The sequence below is a fragment of the Elgaria multicarinata genome, chromosome 5, assembly GCF_023053635.1.
Source record: "Elgaria multicarinata webbii isolate HBS135686 ecotype San Diego chromosome 5, rElgMul1.1.pri, whole genome shotgun sequence".
Lineage (NCBI taxonomy): Eukaryota > Metazoa > Chordata > Lepidosauria > Squamata > Anguidae > Elgaria > Elgaria multicarinata.
In genome coordinates this window covers 73,193,458-73,213,772 of record NC_086175.1, presented here as the reverse complement: position 1 = coordinate 73,213,772, position 20,315 = coordinate 73,193,458, and the positions used below count along the sequence as shown (strand labels likewise).

The 20,315-nt window shown below is 41.1% G+C and overlaps 1 protein-coding gene across 1 annotated transcript in view; it reads left to right on the top strand.

Annotated features, from left to right (window-relative positions):
- Window positions 1–1,973: 1,973 nt before the first annotated feature.
- The window catches only part of MORC3 (MORC family CW-type zinc finger 3), a 35,424-nt gene continuing 17,082 nt past the window's right edge, over window positions 1,974–20,315 (top strand). The window contains exons 1-7 of the mRNA XM_063126644.1: window positions 1,974–2,057; window positions 8,518–8,590; window positions 12,775–12,907; window positions 14,945–15,159; window positions 16,492–16,639; window positions 18,221–18,371; window positions 19,992–20,123. Coding sequence (XP_062982714.1) covers window positions 2,016–2,057; window positions 8,518–8,590; window positions 12,775–12,907; window positions 14,945–15,159; window positions 16,492–16,639; window positions 18,221–18,371; window positions 19,992–20,123 — 894 coding nt within the window. The 5' untranslated portion in view covers window positions 1,974–2,015. The remainder of the gene's footprint in view (window positions 2,058–8,517; window positions 8,591–12,774; window positions 12,908–14,944; window positions 15,160–16,491; window positions 16,640–18,220; window positions 18,372–19,991; window positions 20,124–20,315) is intronic.

Sequence of the window (20,315 nt, the reverse complement as noted above, 5' to 3'; positions counted from 1 at the left end):
AGGGTCTTGCTATTTACTGTTTTACTCTGTACAGCACCATGTACATTGATGGTGCTATATAAATAAATAATAATAATAATAATAATAATAATGGCAGCTTGCTCTCGCAAGCTGGAATGTGTCATATGTCCTGTGTTTTCTCCCTTTTTAGAGAGAGAGCTAGCCTTTTTCTTCCCCCTAACTTGAGGGGTTTTTTTGTGTGTGATCTTATCTAAAGATCTACTTGCTATGGGAACAAAAGAGGGTGAGTTGGGATGATGGCTGTACTTGATGCAGCCTGGAGTTCAGCAACAGGGCTACATTAACATGTGTATGACCAGGTAAAACTCCTGCCATCCAGCATTCATATTCTGCTTAGTTTTACCCCTACCTTTGTCTCTGGGGAATGCATTTGAAGAAATCTATCAGGAAATGGTTACTTGACCTAGGCCTTCTGTGAATGCTCGCAGTCTGTAGGTGGGGTTTTGGGTCTCTTCAAAATGGAGTCAGTACTGCTCACAGAAGCTACCTTGTAACACTGGCCACTTTAACCAAACCATGCATAATTTTGTACACTTATATGTATCCCCTCACTAACCTTTTCTCTTAAGTTAAACAGTGTCAGATGTTGTAAACTGTCTTCATAAGGGAGTTGCTCCAGGCCCTTTATCATTTTAATTGCTTATTTCTGCACTTTTTCCAACTCCACAATGTCCCTTTTTAGGTGCAGTGACCAGAATTGTGCACAGTATTCCAGGTGTGGTCACACCATTTGTTTCTTATGGTGTTTTATATTCGATTCCTTTCCTAATATGCCTATCATGGAATTTGCCTTTTTCACAACAGCGTCAACATTTTCAATGTGTCTACTCACTCTGCAGCTGCAATGTTAGCCACACCAGAGTTAGCCCTATTGAAAACAAGTGTGTGTGTGTGTGTTAGGGAAATTTCCCCAAACCCAGTAGGGGAGGAACGACTCCAGACCGGTGCAGATGCAGAGGCTTTATTTTACTACTTACGTAGAAAAGCCCTCCTCCAGCAAGCCGAAGGCTGAACTCTCTACCCATTATCCACATCAGCATACTTTTATAACATTCCAAGTCCCTCCAATGAAATCATAAAATTCCCTCCTCCCATCCCTTATTGATTACAAGTTTTCTACATGTTCCATAAACGAAACTATTCTACTTAAAACAATGCCCTATATCGTGACAAACCATGACCAGTGTATGTAATTCTTTGTACTTTGATAAGACCCCCTCTCGAGGTCAATAGGAAAGTGTCTCCAGCCAGCTGCGAGCCACTTCCAATGCCCATTGGGGGCGGGGGGAGACTTAGGTGCTAAACAAAATGAGATGCGCCTCCATGTCTGTATATTATGGAACTTGGTTCCGGGCCTCAAGGCATTTTCAAATATGTTATCGGAAAGTAACCTTTCTGACAGTGTCAGATTAGCAAGACAATGAGTGGGCGAAGAGTTTAGGGCAGCCTTGAGAAGGCAGCCAGAAGGCTCTTCTGTGCTTCTTTGTTAGGAGGAACGAAGGAGGGGCTGGGGTGTGGGTGGGTGTCAGGAGTGTGTTTGAGAGATGCTTGTACACTTTATTCACATCTAATCGAGGGATTTAAATGGGGTACTTTCAGATTTCCTTGATATATGGCACACTGCATCAGATTTATTATGGTAGGAGCTTTTGTGCATTAGAGCACCCTTTGTCAGATGTATGAAAGGTTATTCTCGGCGGATTATACTTTTTTTATTATTACGCACACGCACTGAGAGAACGAGAGCGAGCTGGGGCGGGTCAACGAGGGGGGGCAAAATTAGGTAGAAACAGGTCTGTGGCGAGACCGGCGGTATTCCAAAACAATGACACTGCCGCGTTCTCTGCGCCAGCCGCAACGCACAGAAAGAAAGCGAAGGAAAACATAAATTTGCCTCTCTTTAGGCGCCGCCCCGGAAGCACCTCGAAGTAGAGAAGAGGGGCTTGGGAAAGAGGAAGCTGGTTTCTAGCTGCGGCTTTTGTATTGTAGCTAAAATGGCGGCGGCGCAAACCCAAAGCGGGATTCTTCTCAGTGCGGTGAGAGTGAAATGAAGGCGCGCGGGGGCGGGCGAGGGTTTTCGCACAGCGCGGCGAAGGCTGCGCTCTTGGAGGTTGTGAGAAGGAAGAGGCAAGACTTCAGGCGCAGTCATGTCGATGCAGTTCGCCCCGTACAGCCCTTGCATGGGGTGGGGGGGGTGGGGGGTGATATTTGGTTTTGCTCTCTACTATTCCCGCTTCCTTCTCTCGCGTTTTCATGGTTCCCCGTTGAAAATCCGCTTTGGCGGTGAAATTAGACGGCTCCGTTTCTTTCTACGGACTTTCGCCGTGGCGAGGCGGTTTCTTCCTCTCTCTTGTTTTTGTTGTAAAGAGCTGAAAAGCTCTGCGGTTTATCATTACGAATCATCTTTCGCCCTTAAAGGTGATTTGTCAGGAGGATTTCTGTACCTTTAAGAATTGTGTAAAAGGGAAAACTGCCGAGTGTAGACTATACCATTTTTGCAGGATGATGAATGGAAAAGAGACGCCTTGTAAAAATGTTCTCACCAGTGTAGGGCTTAAAACGTACAAGAGGAGCATCCTCGAGATCTGAATCTTGGGAAACTGTTGGTGATTCATGATGGTTTTGGCCCCAGTCACCTATAAATCATTGCTCGTTCTCGCGTTGTAAACCTGTCTGCTGCTTTTGAGCGCTTAAATGTGCCTCTTCCCTCACATAATATGGTGGCTTGCAAGGAAAGGCGGTGAGAATCTCAAGGAAGCCAGCTGTCTGGATGTTGGAACTAGCGCAGTTTTTAGCTTTCGTTTCTCGGGAAGAGGAGGAGGAGCCAGCATGAGCGTGATTTTATTAGCAAAGTTTTTGCCTGCTAAATTCAATAGCGTACTCACTGACTATTGTGAACATTTGCAGTTTCCTTTTTAAGCCACCTGGGCCAGTGCTGTATGAGATCCTTTTAACGTGAAAAACCAGAGACTGGACCTGGGATCTGAAATATTAACGGCATTTGCTTTTCAAAATGTATGTACTATGCCCTTTTCAGCATATTGTTAACAGGAAGCTTGCAAGTACTTTAAAACAATAAAACAATAAAACCCACCTATAAATCAATCAGCAATATAACAATAAAAACAACAGGGTAATAAACAGTGTATGGACACTATCACAGCAGCAAGATAAAAACCAGTACAGAGTTTTAAAAGCTTAGGAAAATAAAATGGCCTTCACCTGATGCCAAAACAGCATTTAAGTAGGCACTGGCCAGGTTCTCATATAACACTAAGCCAACATGTGGTTTATTTAATTCTGGCTAACCCATCCCTGTTAACAAACCATGGCTTATTAACCAGTTACAAACCATAAATAGAAGCCATGGTTTGTTGATGGCTTATGAAAGCTAGCTTGTTTAAACCATGGCTTGTTATGTGTGAACCCAGAAGCTTGGCTTGCTTATGCTGCTGTCTGCCCTTAAAGGCTCCTAGCAACAGCAGCCTGCAAATGAAACTGCTCTGAAGATTGGAAAGAATCCAGAAAGAAGGAAAACAAGCTGTGGTTTGTGAACTCATCTATAAGATAACTCATGGCTAAAGCAACAGATCACAGTTAACATAAACCATAGCTTAGTCTTACATGTGAACGTAGTTAGATGGCATTAGAGGTGGGTCATTTCCTGATGGCCACCTAAAAACATAAGACGAGACCTGCTGGATCAGACCAAGGGTCCATCTAGTCCAGCACTCTGTTTACACAGTAGCCAATCAGCTGTCAACCAAGGACCCATAAGCAGGACACAGTGCAACAGCACCCTTCCACCCATGTTCCTCAGCAACTGGTGTATATAGGCTTGCTGCCTCTGATACTGGATGACCTACTTGTTCTCAGAAGGTGGGGTCACCCAGAGAGGGACCTCCAAGGAAGATCTTGGTGTACAGGCAGATTTGAATTGAAAGAGGTTCTCCTTCAGATACCCAAGTCCCAAGCCATGTAGCACTAACACTTTGAATTGTGCTTGGAAATGGAAGCTTTTAAGAAACAATTAAGTTGTGTTCCTGCTGGCTGGCCACAGTTAGTAGCTGTACTTTGGTCTTCCTCTAGTTTCTGGATTGTCTTTAAAGGCAGTCCTTGAGGCTGAAAAGGTTGTGCACCTCTTGTCTAGTGCTTCAATAGGCATGTTAGCCTTAAACTCATTTAGGGGCCCCATTGGATCCTGCCAGTTTCTTGAAGTAGACATAGTTTAATAGCCTCACCATCCCAGCAGAATGCAATGGTCACAGAATCTAAACATCAGAAGTGATCTGACCATGGCAAGGGAGTTAGAAAGGACATTCTCACATCCAAAGCATCATCGTCGTGCACAGTCAAGGATATGAAATCCAGAGTGTGACCCACTGCATGTGTTTTGCTTGTGCCCCATGCAAAAAAAGGGGGAGTGGTTGGTTGGTTGCACAAAGTTCTCTCTTCCATGTGTATGTTTACTCTTCATTGTGTATCAGAATCCCAGCTCCATTTTCTTTATGGTTGCTACTGCTATCTTGTGTTTTAAGAAAGTAGAAAAATAGCATTAGAGATGTGAAGGCCAGGAAAAAAATCTGGGAAAATGCAGGAAGAAAAAATGGTTTTGTTCTGAATGCAGTTTTATTTTCTGAAAAATTGGAAACATTGAACAGCCTTTGGTTATAAAATATTTTCTTTTAGAATTTAAGACACTCTGCCTTTACTCCTCTGCAAAATGATTTAAAAAAATCTATGACTGGGTTAGGGTGTCATGATAATCCACGATGGATTAAGTAAACCATTGTAGGCCTGCAGGCCATGGGTGCTTTCAAAGGCATATGGGTAGTGGCTGCTTCTGCTTCTAACATAGCAATCTGCTATTTTCTGTATAGCTCTGTCGCATCCTTCTGACTGATGGAAAGATGGGTCAAAGCATGGTCAATGTAAACAGTGAGCTCATGAGGCACCTGGCACCTTATCTGCAAGGTTTAATGAGCCTGGTACCTTATCTAAGTGTACTAACAAGCTTACATTCCGAAGCTGCTCTGTCAAGAAGCTATGCCATGACACCCCATCAATCAGTTGTACCAATTAGTAAGCTTACCTGTGCCATGAAGATTGCACTTATTTATGCCAAGAAGTGTCTTACTTATCAGTAATGCCAATTAGTGCTATATTATACTATGCTGAGAAAAAGTGCCTTATTGCTAACCCCAATAATCAGTCACTTGCCTAACTTGACCACTGTGCCAAAACCAGTATGCTATATAAGTTGCTCTAGTGGTCCAGACTGGTCGACGGTTTTGTGCAGAGGCCCTCGTGGTCTGGTCCACCATTGTTGGGTACGCCTTTATGTGCTGTAAGTTACTCAATAAAACACTCTCCTTGTAAGTAAACCTTGAATCTAACATTGGCTCCTTGGCTTCTTGGAAAAAAAACTGAAAGCCCACTGCCAGGGTATACAGCCATGATGGGTTAAATAAATTATTGTGGCTTGCTTAAGCCATCATGGTTTATCATGTCATCTGTCAGGAGTTTTTTAAACCCACAATGGCTTATTTGGTCAAAATAATCCATTCTGATAATCCATCATCTGCAGAGTGGCTTATTTAATCCATAATGGAATATGTGTCGTGTGGCAGTCACAGCGAGTTATTTTGGTGGCCTACAAAGTCAGTTGGCAAGAGCAGTCCAAACTTTTGCTGTCACTCTCCTCCAGATGGCTGATCTCTGTTTCTGTGATATGCTTAGCCACTGATTGCCCTCGCAGCATGATCCCACCCTAACCCTTCCCCCGACCGTGTGCTCTGCAACCTCCCTAAGTATCAAACACCATTTTGGTTGGGTAGCAGCAGGTGCTCACGGTTGTCATTTTGCCTTGTGTGCATCCATTCCAGGGAATGTTGTATATGAAGTTCAGTCCCAATCCAGCAAGCTTCCAAGGGTTTATTTACGCCACCCTCTTTTTTGGTGCAGCCAGGATTTCACTCCTCTGTGTCTAATCGCACAAGGTTTTGATGGTGCATCAAGTGCCTCCTGACTAGGGGAGGCTGTGTATGAAGCTTTGTCCAGATACTGCAAACTTCCAGTGCTTAAAAGTCACCACCCCTTTGTTGTGGTGATGTTGGAAGCACTGAATCAATCCCCTGTACTCCCCCCCCATTGGAATTTTGTGGAAGGTTAAAACAGACTGCTACAATGATGTCAACGGGTGAAACTGCGCCACTGCTGCGGCAGGAGGACTGCAGCAGGACAGGGAGCTGGAGGGTTACTCAAATTAAGCACAGTAGCTTAATAAACTACACACAGTAGCTTATTTGTCTGATCGTGTGGGAATAACAATAACTTGTTTTCAAAATAAGCTTCTGTGAGTAGCTTATTAACACATCATGGCTTAAAGTGACATCCGAATGAAGCCTTTGAGCCCCTGTGTATTCAACCTGGAAGTGTCTGTCACGACAGCTCCCTTTGGGTCTCCTTTTTACCTCTTTCTATAAAGGGATCCCAACCATGGAGTAGTTGGCATACGGCTGCTCACTGTTTCTGTGTTCCACTTACTCTTCTTGGCCCCACAGCAACCAGCACAGCACTCTGTGCTCTACTCAACTCACCCTTTTACTTCACCGCTCCCACCATATATCCCAGTACTTTACCTCAGGTACTGTAAGGATCCAATCCAGTTATGAAACAAAATAACTTTTATTTAACAATAAGTAAGTTCATGCAGTTTATCAATTTGTTGCAGTACTTGTTTGTTACAATACAGTATAGATCATGTATCCTTGCCTACTCTACCCCTTGCCTACTCTATCTCCTAACTCCAATTGTCTCACTCTGTCAACTCTCAACACACAACTCTCAACTGCTTCTAACTGCTAACTGTCCATCCCCTTCAAACACTTGAATCCAACAGCCAATTAGCATCCACTCTAACATTCCATCCACACACTCCCCTCCCAACAGAATTAACGACTTACCATTCAAAGTCCAAACAGCACTTACATCATAGATAAATAGAAATAAACAGTAAAACATCACAGTAATATATAGCCATCATCACTTGTAGCCATTGATAGATTTATCCTTCATGGATTTGTCTAATCACCTTTTAAAACAAGTGGTTCTTAACTTTTTTTGAGTCATGGACCCCTTTGAAATCTGGTGAAAGCTATGGACCCCCTCCCTAGAAAAATGCACATAAGCACAACTTTGCATGCAATGAATATACTTATTGAAAATTGATTGCCTCATATAGTGTATGACATACACAATGTATGAATAAATTTATTTGACTTTCACGAACCCCCTGAAGCCCATCCATGGACCCCAGGTTAAGAACCCCTGCTCTACATGAATGTGGTTATCACCACATCTTGTGGCAGTGCATTCCACAGGTTTACTATAGTAGTAGCTGCTGTCTCCAAACCCAGCTTCATGAAACATTCTGCATATTGTTTTCTTTCATTCTTAGAGTATGTTTTTGACAACTTTAAAAATCTAGCTAATCAAAGTATATCCATTACAAGTGAGTCCGTGACTAGGTTTGGACAACATGATAAACAGTGGTGGTTTAAATAATCAACTGTTGGTTATTTAACCCACCATGTGTTAGACAAAGGTTCTTGGCCCAGGGGTGAGATCTAATTAGCCCCAAAGCACGACTCTACTTTCATAATGACAGAGGGTTCAAAAAGCGCTTTATTGATTTAAATCAAGATCTGAGCTCTAAAAGGCGAGTGGTCAGACAAAGAAAATTAAAGTTAAGTGCTTTTATATAGTTAGTGTCTGGGCTTTGCCCAGTGACAGTGTTAGCCAATCAGAACATAAAGTTTAGCATAACAGTTATCTTGCTCTGTATTCTTTTCGTCTTATAACAATCAACACTGTTCCTTTGTTCTACATCAACAATGACTTTCCAGGCCGGAGCTAGGAGTAACAGTTTTTGTTAGCTAAAGGGGGGAACAAGCTGACACTTATGGATAGACGTGATTTCTCACTTGCTGTGAAATGCCTGCAATTCTACTTCTTTTCTAAAATGGCTTCACTTTGGCTGACATAGCTTTCTTTTTGTGTTGTGTGGTGGGAGTTTGTTAACCATTGGTTGGTTTTTTGGCCCGAATAAGCAATGCTGTACAGAATTGCCTATTTGAACCACCTTTGGTTATTGGGTTGTTTGATGGGCACCCTTGGTTATTTACATTTGTTATTTTGTAGCCACAGAGTCACAAGGCAAGAGCAATCAAAGTGGCGGCGGCAGCTCTAGTCCAGCAAGCACGATTTTCGGCATCAATGGCTAATGGGATACTAGTGGGAGGAATGTAAATAAGTGAGTCAACTCAGTGTGGAGTAATAGTCAACTCAAGGCTGATCCTAATACACACCATGGTTGACTATAATGTTGTCAGAGGACAGCCCTTCTAACCTGTGAGCATCAGTGCATCTGTTTATATTGCAGAGGGAGTTGGAAGTATAATTGTTCTGATTTTAACACTTTTTCTTTTGTTTCAGCTGTGTCCAAAGTTTTTGCACACAAACTCAACCAGTCACACCTGGCCATTCAGTGCTGTTGCTGAACTTATAGGTATGTGAACATTTTAGTTACTGAGTCTAAGCCATGCTTGTGTGGTGTGTATGTGGCACAGATTTTATTATTTATTTATTTATATAGCACCATCAATGTACATGGTGCTGTACATAGTAAAAGAATAAAATAGCAACATCCTGCCACACAGGCTTACATCCTAATAAAATCATAATAAAACAATTAAAAAGGGAAGAGAATGTACCAAATAGGCACAGGGGGCAATAAAATAATGGTTTTTCTTTACGTCATTAATCTCCTGCAATCCTGCACCCACTTGAGCCCTGTAGAGCTCAGTTCGACTTTGTTAGTAGACATATATAGGATTGTGTTGTGAGAACCTGAGGTGTGATTTTAAAAAATATATCTTAGGTCATGTTGCTTCATCTCTCTAAATGAACTCACACTTCAACAATAGAGTTTATTCGATGCCTTTGGACTAGAGTTATTATCTTCTGCATCAACCCATTTTGTTATACTCATAACAAGAAAGTATATACAAAGCATAAACTTTTTATACTCGTTGCTAGCTGTTATGAGATTTCTCTTTTTACCATCACTACAGAAGTGAATTCAGAAAAGATGCACCTGGAGAAATTACACTTTCTGGCCTGTTTCACACATAATGGGCAGGTTTACTTGACATGCTAAGCTACTCTGCGAATAATCCACGGTGGATTGGTTGTTCACTCAACAAATGCCTGACAGATGATCAAGCTTGCTGTGACTTGTTCTCCCCCTCAGTCCTCCAGCCAGCTCTGACACGTATCCCAGATGCCTTTGTTGCAGAACCCGTCTTGTCTCCATGCCTTGGCCCTCTCCTTGGTCTGATCGCTACCCCTTTTCATTTCCCAACTGTTTTTTATTAAATAAATAAATAAATTGCTTTCAGAGCATGCAAATGTGTTAATTTTAAAATTATTATTATTTCTTCTCATTCTTTTGCAAGTGTGTGAGTTGTGTATAATATTAGCTGGTCAACGTTGCAGGTGTCAGTGGGAAATTGATAAGACAAGACTGCAGAATGGCCAATTTGCACACAGTTGGCAAGGACCGGGTTTGGGGGTGGGGGATAATACTCAGAGACAGGAGGGATCCATTTGTGCAGTCAAGAAGCTCTGAGAAGGGGGTGGAATGTGAGAGCAGCATGTGTACCAAAAGTAGGGGAAGACAATATCTCCCCTTGGCAGTGTAGTCCTTTTGCTTTTAAGTATTAAACTGACACTCATCTGTATCCTCCCATTCAACCCTGAATCTCTAGCAAGTCCAGAAAGGAGAGATATTGACATCCTTTCTCCTTTTCAGAGCAGTTACTGCAGGTGCGCAAATTTTCCCTCCATTTACTTCCCACCCTTTAAATTTGCTCAAATATTCCCAACAGTATAAAAAACCAAAAATGTAGAGGTTGGCTGAACAGGACAGAACAAATCAGGCACCTGCACCAGCAGTACTTCTACCCACCACCACTGGAGCCCCTTTAACCTCCATCCTATGCAGCTGCCCTCTCAAAAAAATTTTAAAAAAAATGTCAAGGAGATTTGCGCACATACGCTGAAGTGCAGTAACTGTTCCAAAAAGGAGCCAAGCGTGTAAACTTAAAAATATAGGATCCGTTTGGAGTGCCACAGGCGCTATGCTCAAGTTGCCCCTCCTTACATGTTGCAGTGGTGTTTTATTGTTAGCTCACTGTATTGATGCATCAGCTACTGGTAAAATCGCCTTTGCTTATCTGTGGGGTGCAGCAGAAGCCTGCCTTATTAACACACTCATAGTTCTCCCCAAGTTTCTACCGAGCCCCCTTGCTTTCAAAACTCACCCTAAAGGGTGGCCTTGGTGCAGCTGAAATCAACTTAAGTCTCAGACACAGTCACATTTATTCTTCCTCCCATCCACGCAAACAACACCCCCCCCCCCATTTTCGGTGTGTCTCAGTTGTGCTGCTTGTTCCCTCCTTTCTCTAACTATTATTTCTGACCTGGTCCTTTGCAAATTAGCTTATATCCAACCTTGTCTTGGTCAATTTCCTTGCATGTTACCTACTCCATTTCTCCCTTTGATAACTGAAGCATGCAAGGAAATTGACCATGCAAGACTCCACATATCAGACCGCTCTCTTGTACGCCTGTGAAAGAATGAGGGTAGGGTATAATTTTTTTTAAAAAAATGAATACATTTGCAAAATACCAAAGGGCCAGGGGGGAAAAGGGTGGTGAACAAGTGACGGTTCTTCTGAAGTGTCATTTGGGCATTGGTGGAGGGGTAGTCACTAGTTAGTTCATGAAGAGTGGCACAGGCTTTTTTGCAGCTTTTGACAAGTGGTTCTGTGAATGATCCTGGCAACCTATGATAAAATTGCCCTTCCAGGGTTAGACAACATGGCAACCCGCCATAGGTATGAGCAGTGCTACAACAAGCCATAGGTTCTCAAAGTGCTTGTTTGTGAAAATTAAGTCACTGTGCAGAAAATGCTCACGGGTTTGGACAATATGATAAGCCAGCATGGCTGGCTGCCCATGGTGGATTATTGTGTTGTGAACTCAGTCAAAGACAACCCAAGTTATGGGTTGTTGAATCCTGGGTTGTCATTACGTGCAAACCCAGAACTATGGATTGTTAATGACTACCCAGGAAGAAAACCAGTGGTTTGTTGTTGGGTTGTGAACTATGGATTGTTTTAACTATGGGTTGTCATTATGTGCAAACCCAGAACCATGGGTTGTTTTGCCAGGCTACAGAAGCATCGTGCAAGTGTGGTAAAGCAAACAAACAGGTGTTCCACATGCTATTATTACAGTGCTGCAAAGGCATTTGAGATATAGAAAGGGTGAAGGAGGAGGGAATAAAAAAAACCCAGAAATTGAAAATAGCCTGCACTTTGTGTGATCATCTGGCAGACAAATCATAGGTAAACTCTGAGGAAGGCAACAACCATTCTCTGCATTGTTGTGACATGTGAACCAGGTTTCTGGGTAGCTCTTAAAGGTACAGGAATTAAAAAGAGAAAATGATAGCAGTTTATTTATTAAAATATTTTTAAAATAGCCTTCATCAAAAAGATAATTAGGGAAGTCTAAAACCAGAACAGTTGACAAAAAAGAAGTGGGGTGGGGGAAATACTTCTCTCTCCTTCAGTCTGCTTCTAATAGATTTTTTTAAAACAGGAAATTATAAGCACTCAGATCACAAAACTGCCTCTTAGCTTTATTTTCTTGGTTGTTGCGTATTCAACTTCACTGAATTGTTTTGATAATTGGTTGCCTACTGGTGAAAGATGGCATGTTCTTCTGGTTTAGGTTCTCGGGTTGCCTGTCTTACAGCCACGGGCTTTCCATCTATGCATAATTAGTTATGAAACTGCAAGTACACAGACAGGCATACATTCAAATGGTACAGATAAACTTAGTTTATTCATCTTAGAGAATAAAAATGAGGTAAAAATTAGCAGTTCCTTACAGACTTATATCCTACAACATCACAAATTTGCACAGGTCAACATCCACAGGGTTGTGGTTAATTGGTAATAAAGTGTGTAACTCCTGTCTATTCATCCCTAAGTAAAAATCTATTCATCTCAGGCAACCTAGGAAATTCCAGACCCAGTAACTTTAGTCAAACTCCTACATTCTGGATTCATATCAGGCAGTTCATTTTTACTGACCTGAGGCCAGCTGTATGATACATCAGTCTAAGGTTTTGTCAGAACTGCAGCATGTCAATGTATACTGTAAAAAGACAGGTTGCTATCCAACACAGATCCATACAAGATACTTAATATTTCTAAAGGATCACACCAATCAGTATCATCCCTGTGCATCTCTCACTCCTCTAAGCTGTATTCTGACAATCGAAATCAAGTGTCTGTTAAGCTCTAGGGGCTTGGGGCTGCTTTTCTAAAACTCAAGACCCCAGTTAATGCTATTTTTTTAAAAAATACATTGATAACCAATTTAAATATTAACTAACAGGTATGTTTTGATCATTTACTAAGTATACCCAATTGGAACCAAAGTAGTTCAGATGATACCATTTGAGTTGGTAGATACAATATCTTTGGACCTCACAGGACTCTGTTTCATTTAGAATTAAGAAAGAAGAGGTATGGCAGAGAGAGAGATTGAATTGTTGCATAAAACTTCATAGGGATGCAATAATAATAGTTATTTTGTACTATTCTTTATTCTCAGACAATGCTTATGATCCAGATGTGAATGCAAAACAAATGTGGATTGATAAAACAATTATAAATGAGAACATATGTTTAACATTTATGGACAATGGAAATGGTATGAATGCAGACAAGTTACATAAGATGTTGAGGTGGGTAAGATTTTAATGACATCTGCCAGTCTCTAATTTCTGAGAGAAAAACGTTTCTGTGGTGAAAAATTGTTGTGCTCCAGTTTAAATAAGACATTTTATGTACTGTATGTATTTACTTAATCTGTTTGTATACTGTCTGATATCCTAAGATCTCTAAGCAGTTTACATAAAAAGTACAAAATACAATAAAACCAATTTAAAAACTTTATAAAATAATGTGTTAAAAACATTATTATTCACAGTTAAAGCATGTGGTAAGTCTCCGTAATCAAGGCCAGGAAGAGAGAGAAGGGTAACTAATTCGAACACGTCTGTATTATCTAAAATATATTTTATAATTATACAAATGCAAACACAGGGCTCTGGATTGAAATCCTTTTTGCAAGTAGAAGTGTCTTCCATTTGCATGGGGAGAGGTTTGCTGACTCACTCTCCATGGAAGGTTTTTCTGGCGGGCCCAGGACAGTCAAGTGGCTTTTGGGAGGCACAAGGGGCTGCTGCTGGAAGAGGCTGGGAAAGCACTACTGCATGAACAGAACTCCACCCACAGATCTTGGAATCTAATCAGATGGTGAGGGTGTTCGGACAATCACGGGGGTGACTTCTCTCCCCCCCCCGCACATCCAGTTGCTATTTGCATAATTACCCATGATGCAGAGTTGGTTGCCATGTCATCCAAACACAGCACGGCAGGGATGGCTTCATACCCACCCTGCAAGCCCTAGTGCAAGTTGTGGGTTGTAGGGTGGATAAGAGGCCACGCCACCGCACCACACACTGGGTTTGAATGACACAGCAATCCGCACTGCATTGTGGGTAATTCTGCAAATGGCCACAGCGTGGGTGGGGGAAGTCACGATAGCTTTTTTTAACCCCCTTGATCATCTGAACCCTGCCAGTATCACTTTATGCTCGACTGATTCACACTTTGTTCTAATGTGTAGATTCTGATATGGGGCAAGATGTAAGCATGCAGTTTCTCTCTCCCCACTAACATAGCAACGTAATTATTGATTGAGGCCTAGATGCATACATAGGGCCTGATTCAGAAGTATGGTGCTTTCAGACAAGGCTTTTTTCATGCCATCGCCCTGCTTCAGTCAAGGAATTTCACAGAGGATCCTGGCGATGTCATTTTCAATGTGTTTTTCTACTGCTGCTTCCAGCTTCTTTCTTATCCAAAAAAGAATATTAAGGAAGAAAAGATGGAACAGTCGCACAATGCCTTTTGATTGTTAGTGCAAAGAGCCCTATGTCTGGAAACACCCATAGTGGATGAATTGTATGAATGATATCTCTGTGCTGCAAGTATACATGAATAGTCTTTGGTTCACAAGAGAGGGAGAATTGCCATGAACCCAAGATTCACCACTTTACCCTGCCATGATTTGAGTCTATATATTCCTGGCACAAACTATAAAATTGATTTCTTATGAATAACCACAATGCTGAGTCACTTGCAGTTGTTCTGAGGGATAAACTGCATGCTGCGTTAAACTGCATGCTACGTGAAATGTGTAGCATGTTTTTTAGCTCCTATTGATTGTGGAGGGGGGGCAGGGAGGGAATGGTGGGGATAGGCTGGGTGGTAAGCTTTAAACTTACTCTATGCATGTGCTGTGGTGTGCAGTCCCAATCCAGTTCAGGGCTGCATGCACTTACACAAAGGGAAACAATATGATGGTGATTTTCTGCATGCTATGTATTTAACTTAGCATGTAGTTTAGCCCATAGTCTTTCTTGTTAAGAGTCCAGAAAGCATCACAAAAGAAGAGTGTTTTGATAGATCATATATTGAGGGAGAGATTGTCTACGATAGCAATAGTAAAGTACATTTGGGGATGATGCTTATACCAAAGGGATGTTCTAATATTCATTTTAGCCAGGAATAAAAGTGTTGTTTATTTCAAATTACAAGAAGAATACTCTCTTGGAAAATCAACCATATTTTACTAGATCCTTATTTTAAAAGTTGCTGAATTTAAATCAACTCTAATACTGAGCAATGTGGCACTTTTTCCAAATATGTTTTAGCTTTGGCTTCAGTGACAAAGTTACATTGAATGGTCGTGTTCCAGTTGGATTGTATGGAAATGGATTTAAATCAGGATCTATGCGCTTGGGGAAAGATGCAATTGTTTTCACCAAGAACGGAGAAATCATGAATGTGGGCCTGTTGTCACAGACCTTTTTGGAAGCCACAAAAGCAGAACATGTCATGGTTCCAATAATATCATTCAACAAGAAACATATCCTTTTGGTAATTTTCCAAGCAAAATGAAAGGTCACATCTGCACACTGCGCAGTGGGATATTAGCTTCTCAAGATGATTCCTGCCTATGCTGATGTCTTTGAGACAAATTACTTTGTTTTTTCAGACTTTCAACTCTTGAGAGAATTATATTCATGATGATAGTTTGTCTGCTCTTTTGTTTATCTGTCTTATTTGTTTTTGTCTTACAATTATATTGCTCTTATATCTTATACATTCCAATAGCAAACTTGAGTGCTGAGTTATGATGGCTTTGTAGTCAGAACAGGTAGACTGAGAAACAAGGCGGTTTCAGCATTCTTTGGAAAATTCCAAGGCTTATAGAAATAGGGGGGAAATCCTAAATTGGAGGGGGGGACCCACAACTGTCCAATGAGGACTCTGCATGCTCAGTGGCCACAGAATGCTGAGTACTGGTTGTGGCAAGGGGATAGAAAACTGGGGTGTGGGAAAGGAGTATCCTGAAAGAAAGCGTTGCTGGCTGGGTGAAATGCTGAACAAAAGCACTCCACGCTGCATCATTTTTGTTGCAGCTTCCGCTTTAAGCATATGCATTCATAATATAAAAATGAAATTTTGTGGAAGTTGGAATACACATGCATACCTCTCACTATGTATTTAATGTTTCGCCCTTCTAGAGAATGCCACACTTAATGTATATAGATCCTGCTGCTGTCATCTTCAATGGGCAGCTAAATAGTGGAAGGCAGCAGTAGAAACTCGGTTTATTTCAGATTTGAACTACAAAAGTATTATCCAGTTCTCCCAACTCGGATATTAAATAAGAACATACAGCACGAAAAGCAGGTTAAAATTACTAAGCTGCCAATAGCTGTATTGCATTAAATTATATACTTTATGGTGTAAACAGCGTATTGCCGACAGCCAATTACCAAAGAAGCCAGAATACAATTTATCTTGAGCATCATTCAGACTCCTTTCCTCTCTCCCTCTCTCTAGCATCCTTGCTAGATGTTCTGAAAAGCCAATCTAGTGAAAAATCAAAGCACAGAGGGCGGGGAGGCAAAGATCTCCTCTGTCATCCCTCCGGCCCTGCTGGCTTCAGCCTGGCAAGGCAATCGCGGAAGTTCCTGGGTTTGGGGGCTTCCGAGCAATGAGGGTGTAATAGATAAGACTGCACCCTAAAACTGTAAAATAGTGAGTGAGTGGACTTTTTAAAGTGTGGCAACCATGCAGTAAGCAGTCAGTAGTTTCTGTGCAAGTTCAGGAAATGTTCGGGTAAAAGGCTGTAGCAAGATGAACAAAACTGTAAAATGTTGAAATACGCGAAGTCCTTAATGTAATTTACGACAAGTAATGAATCCAGATGAATCAGCAGCCAGGTTAAGGGCTATCCTGGAACATTCCTTGTTTCCTACTGAAGAGGAGCTGCTGGCCGAGCTTGAGACCATTATTGGGAAAAAGGGAACAAGAATTATTATTTGGAACCTTCGAAGGTGAGATGAAATCGTGCTGGTAATACAGGTTTACTTTGTGTTGATTTGATAAGGTTGCACAAAATAAGTAAGCTACGGCCATTGTAAACAAAGCATTGCAGTTTGCTCCTTTTGTTTATATTTCTGTTGATACTTGATTTCCTTTACCCCATCTATTTGCATCATATTTTAGTATTAATCCCATCCTGACACATTGGGATGAGATTTCTCCCAAGATTACCATTCCCTTTCTGATTCTCAGGCCCAGTTGCTTTTGGTGTGGTAAGATTGTGATTGGTGTGGCAAAGTGATTGTGAGATTACTCGTTCTGCTGAATATTTCCTATTTAGTACACTGTGATGTATGAAATTAGGTGGAACATGGACTGTGACATCTGCTACCAGGGGCCAGAAGACTGCCATACACATCCTCACATATCTCAATAATGATAATAATAATAATAATAATAATAATATCATCATCTTGTGTGCATTTTAATTGTAAGCAGTGTCCTGAAAAGTGAGGCAGGGATTAGGGATGCTTGAGGAATGCAATCTTTGCAAATTCCGATGCAAACTGACCTGATCCACACTTCCCAAACTAATGTGCTGATTGGAACACACTTATCCTATGGATTTTGCACTTCTCACCAAAATGTGCATTTTAAGATAAAATGCATTTAGAAATGCACATTTTTTGAGAAAATAGTTTAAAACACATTTGAATCCAAATTTCCATGAGAATTAAAAAAAGAAATCACATTCATGCAGAAATCGGCAGAGCAGACTTATGAATGAATACATTTAAAGCTGATACAGTCTGGAAATACCAGCCATACTACTACCACGTTGACCCAGTTCACACATAATGGCAGCAAATCGTAGGTTAATTTAAGGAAAGGAAAGGAACCTCTCGTGCAAGCACTGAGTCATTACTGACTCTTGGAGAGACGCCAGCTTTCGCTGACGTTTTCTTGGCAGGCCTTATAGCGGGGTGGTTTGCCGTTGCCTTCCCCAGCCGTTATTACCTTTCCCCCAGCTAACTGGGTACTCATTTTACCGACCTCGGGAGGATGGAAGGCTGAGTCAACCCGAGCCAGCTGCCTGAGAACCAGCTTCCGCTGGGATCGAACTCAGGCCGTGGGAAGTTTCAGCTGCAGAAACTGCTGCTTTACCACTCTGCACCACACGAGGCTCAGGTTAATTTAATTAACCTACAATTTGCTGGGCATGTTCTGCAGCCATTTTGAATATTCAGTCCCCGACAATGGCAGAACACGCTCGACATACACCATAGCAAATTGTGGATTAAATAATTCAAGATTTGCCATCATTACATACAAACAGCCCTAATGTGATACATTCTTAAGAAATTTTAACCAGCTGAAAAGGAAATAAAAAATCACAATGATTCATCATATCAAAAGTGAACGTACGAATGAGCTTGCTAAAATCTGCCCAGCAAGTTCAATAAGTAGCTCCTGCACTTGTTTCAGATTTCAAGATGGAGCACATGTATTTGTATTGAGATATATAATAAAACTTAGAAGATACTGATTACTTAGGATTCAGTAACTCAATTTATTTGAATTTCCTTCCACAGAGAGAAAAATGAACAAACAGAATTTGATTTTGATACAGATAAATATGATATTAGGATTCCTGCAGATTTAGATGAAGTAACAGGAAAAAGAGGGTATAAAAAACAAGAGAGACAAGACCAGATTGTTCCTGAAAGTGATTATTCGTTACGGGTATGTGTACCGTTCACATTTTTTATCATTATTGGTTGCAGTATTTATAAGTCCTATTTTAATCATGGCTATTGAATAAAATCCAGCTAGTGTTCTCCACCAATGGAAGGTTTATGTAAGCAGAATAGGGAGGGAGGGATTCCCCCTCCCCCATGCAGGCACTCTGCTGCTATGGGTTAGGTGACCAAAATCTGCTGCTGTGGGTTGGGTGACCATCCAGAGCAGAAATATAGGGAAGTAGAGGATGAGAAATTTCTGTTGCTTGAGTGGAAGTCCGCTTTTGCAGTGTTGGATGTAACCCATTGTTATTTTCCAACTAAAAGTAAGAAATCAGTTAAATATTTCTATGTTAAAAGATAGTTTATTTCATTTCATAATCTTTGGCTGTAGTGCTTTAAAAATAATTTCAATTGTGTTGTGAAAATTGAATTTTTTGCTGGCTGTAATATGCCAAGAGCAAAACAGGATGGCTTGCTTCAACTGCTAGTGGTTTGAAGAAAGGAGTACTAAATAATTTGTTTGCTCTTTAATATCAGAATAAACACTTGGCCTACAGTGCTTGGCTAGCTCCTGTTTCAAGTATGTATATTATTCTAGTCCATTTCTTAGAACACAAAATGCCCTACCATTCTTATTTGTCTTCCAATTAACGTGAGTTAGGTTAGGTTAAGTTAAGAAATGGTGGGCCTGCGTACATGTCAAGTAGCCGACATTGGCTACGTTCAGACAACACAACAACCCACACTCAGGTGTTGAGTATGGGTTATCATTGAACTGTGTGTTGTTGTTGAAATGTAGATTTTCATGTTGTCTGAACCTAGCCGAGAACAACCCAGAGTTCACAATCCATGGGTTCTGGGTTGTTTGTGAATAGCAAACTATGGTTTGTTAGCCAGCTGGGTTCAGACAATGCAATAATCCACAATTCAATAACAACCCAAACTCAAACCATATTCAACCTTGAGTGTGGGTTATCGTGTTACCTGAACCCAGTCTGTATTAATTTTCCTGTGGAGGATCTTGTGTCATGCCGGGCGTCCAGGTTGCTGTGGCTTGTCATGTCATGCAAAGACAGACAACAAGGTATGTTTGTGAGTTAGACATCACTCAAATAACCCTAAAACAAGCCATGGGTTATTTGAAGGTTGACTTACCTCTACTTCAAACAACCCATACTACTTGGATTCGCATAATACAAGCCATGGCAAACTGGGCTCCATGTGAAAATGGTACTCACGGCACAACACAACAGCTCCCAGAGGTAAATTAAGCCACTGTGGACTGTCATGCCGTGTGAACCAGGTCAGTGAGTTACCAAAGGCCATGAAGGTAAGCTTTGTAGATGACAACAGCTCTCATCCTATGACTAAATTTAACCAATTCAGTTTCTACTAGAGCATCATCCTTAAATATATCTGCAAAATCCTGTGCATATGAAAAGTGGGCACATGTTTGAAGTGTCTCATGGTTCCAGTTCCTTTTTTTAGAATTAAAATTTTAGACAAAACTCAATTACATATTTTACAAGCTTTATAATTATGTACAGTTTATTGCAAACAATTAAGATTTTCTTTAGCTTGTAGTGTATGAAAAGTAACTAAACTTTAATTTGTTTTTCAGGCCTATTGCAGTATTTTATATTTAAAGCCAAGAATGCAAATCATTATACGAGGACAAAAAGTGCAAACACAACTGGTTTCCAAAAGCCTTGCCAACATAGAACGTGATGTTTACAAGCCAAAATTTTTGGCTGTATCTTTTGTTACTGTGGGCTGTTGCAGGTTAACTAAGAAAGGGTGGCCAACTATGTTGAAAACCTGAGCTGCTTTTTATTAGACCACATCCGCCCCCAGTTCTCACAGACAGTGTTGTCAACCTTTGTGAGATCATGCAGGATTTGCACATAACAACAACTAATACTCAACCCATACTCTGGGTTGTCAT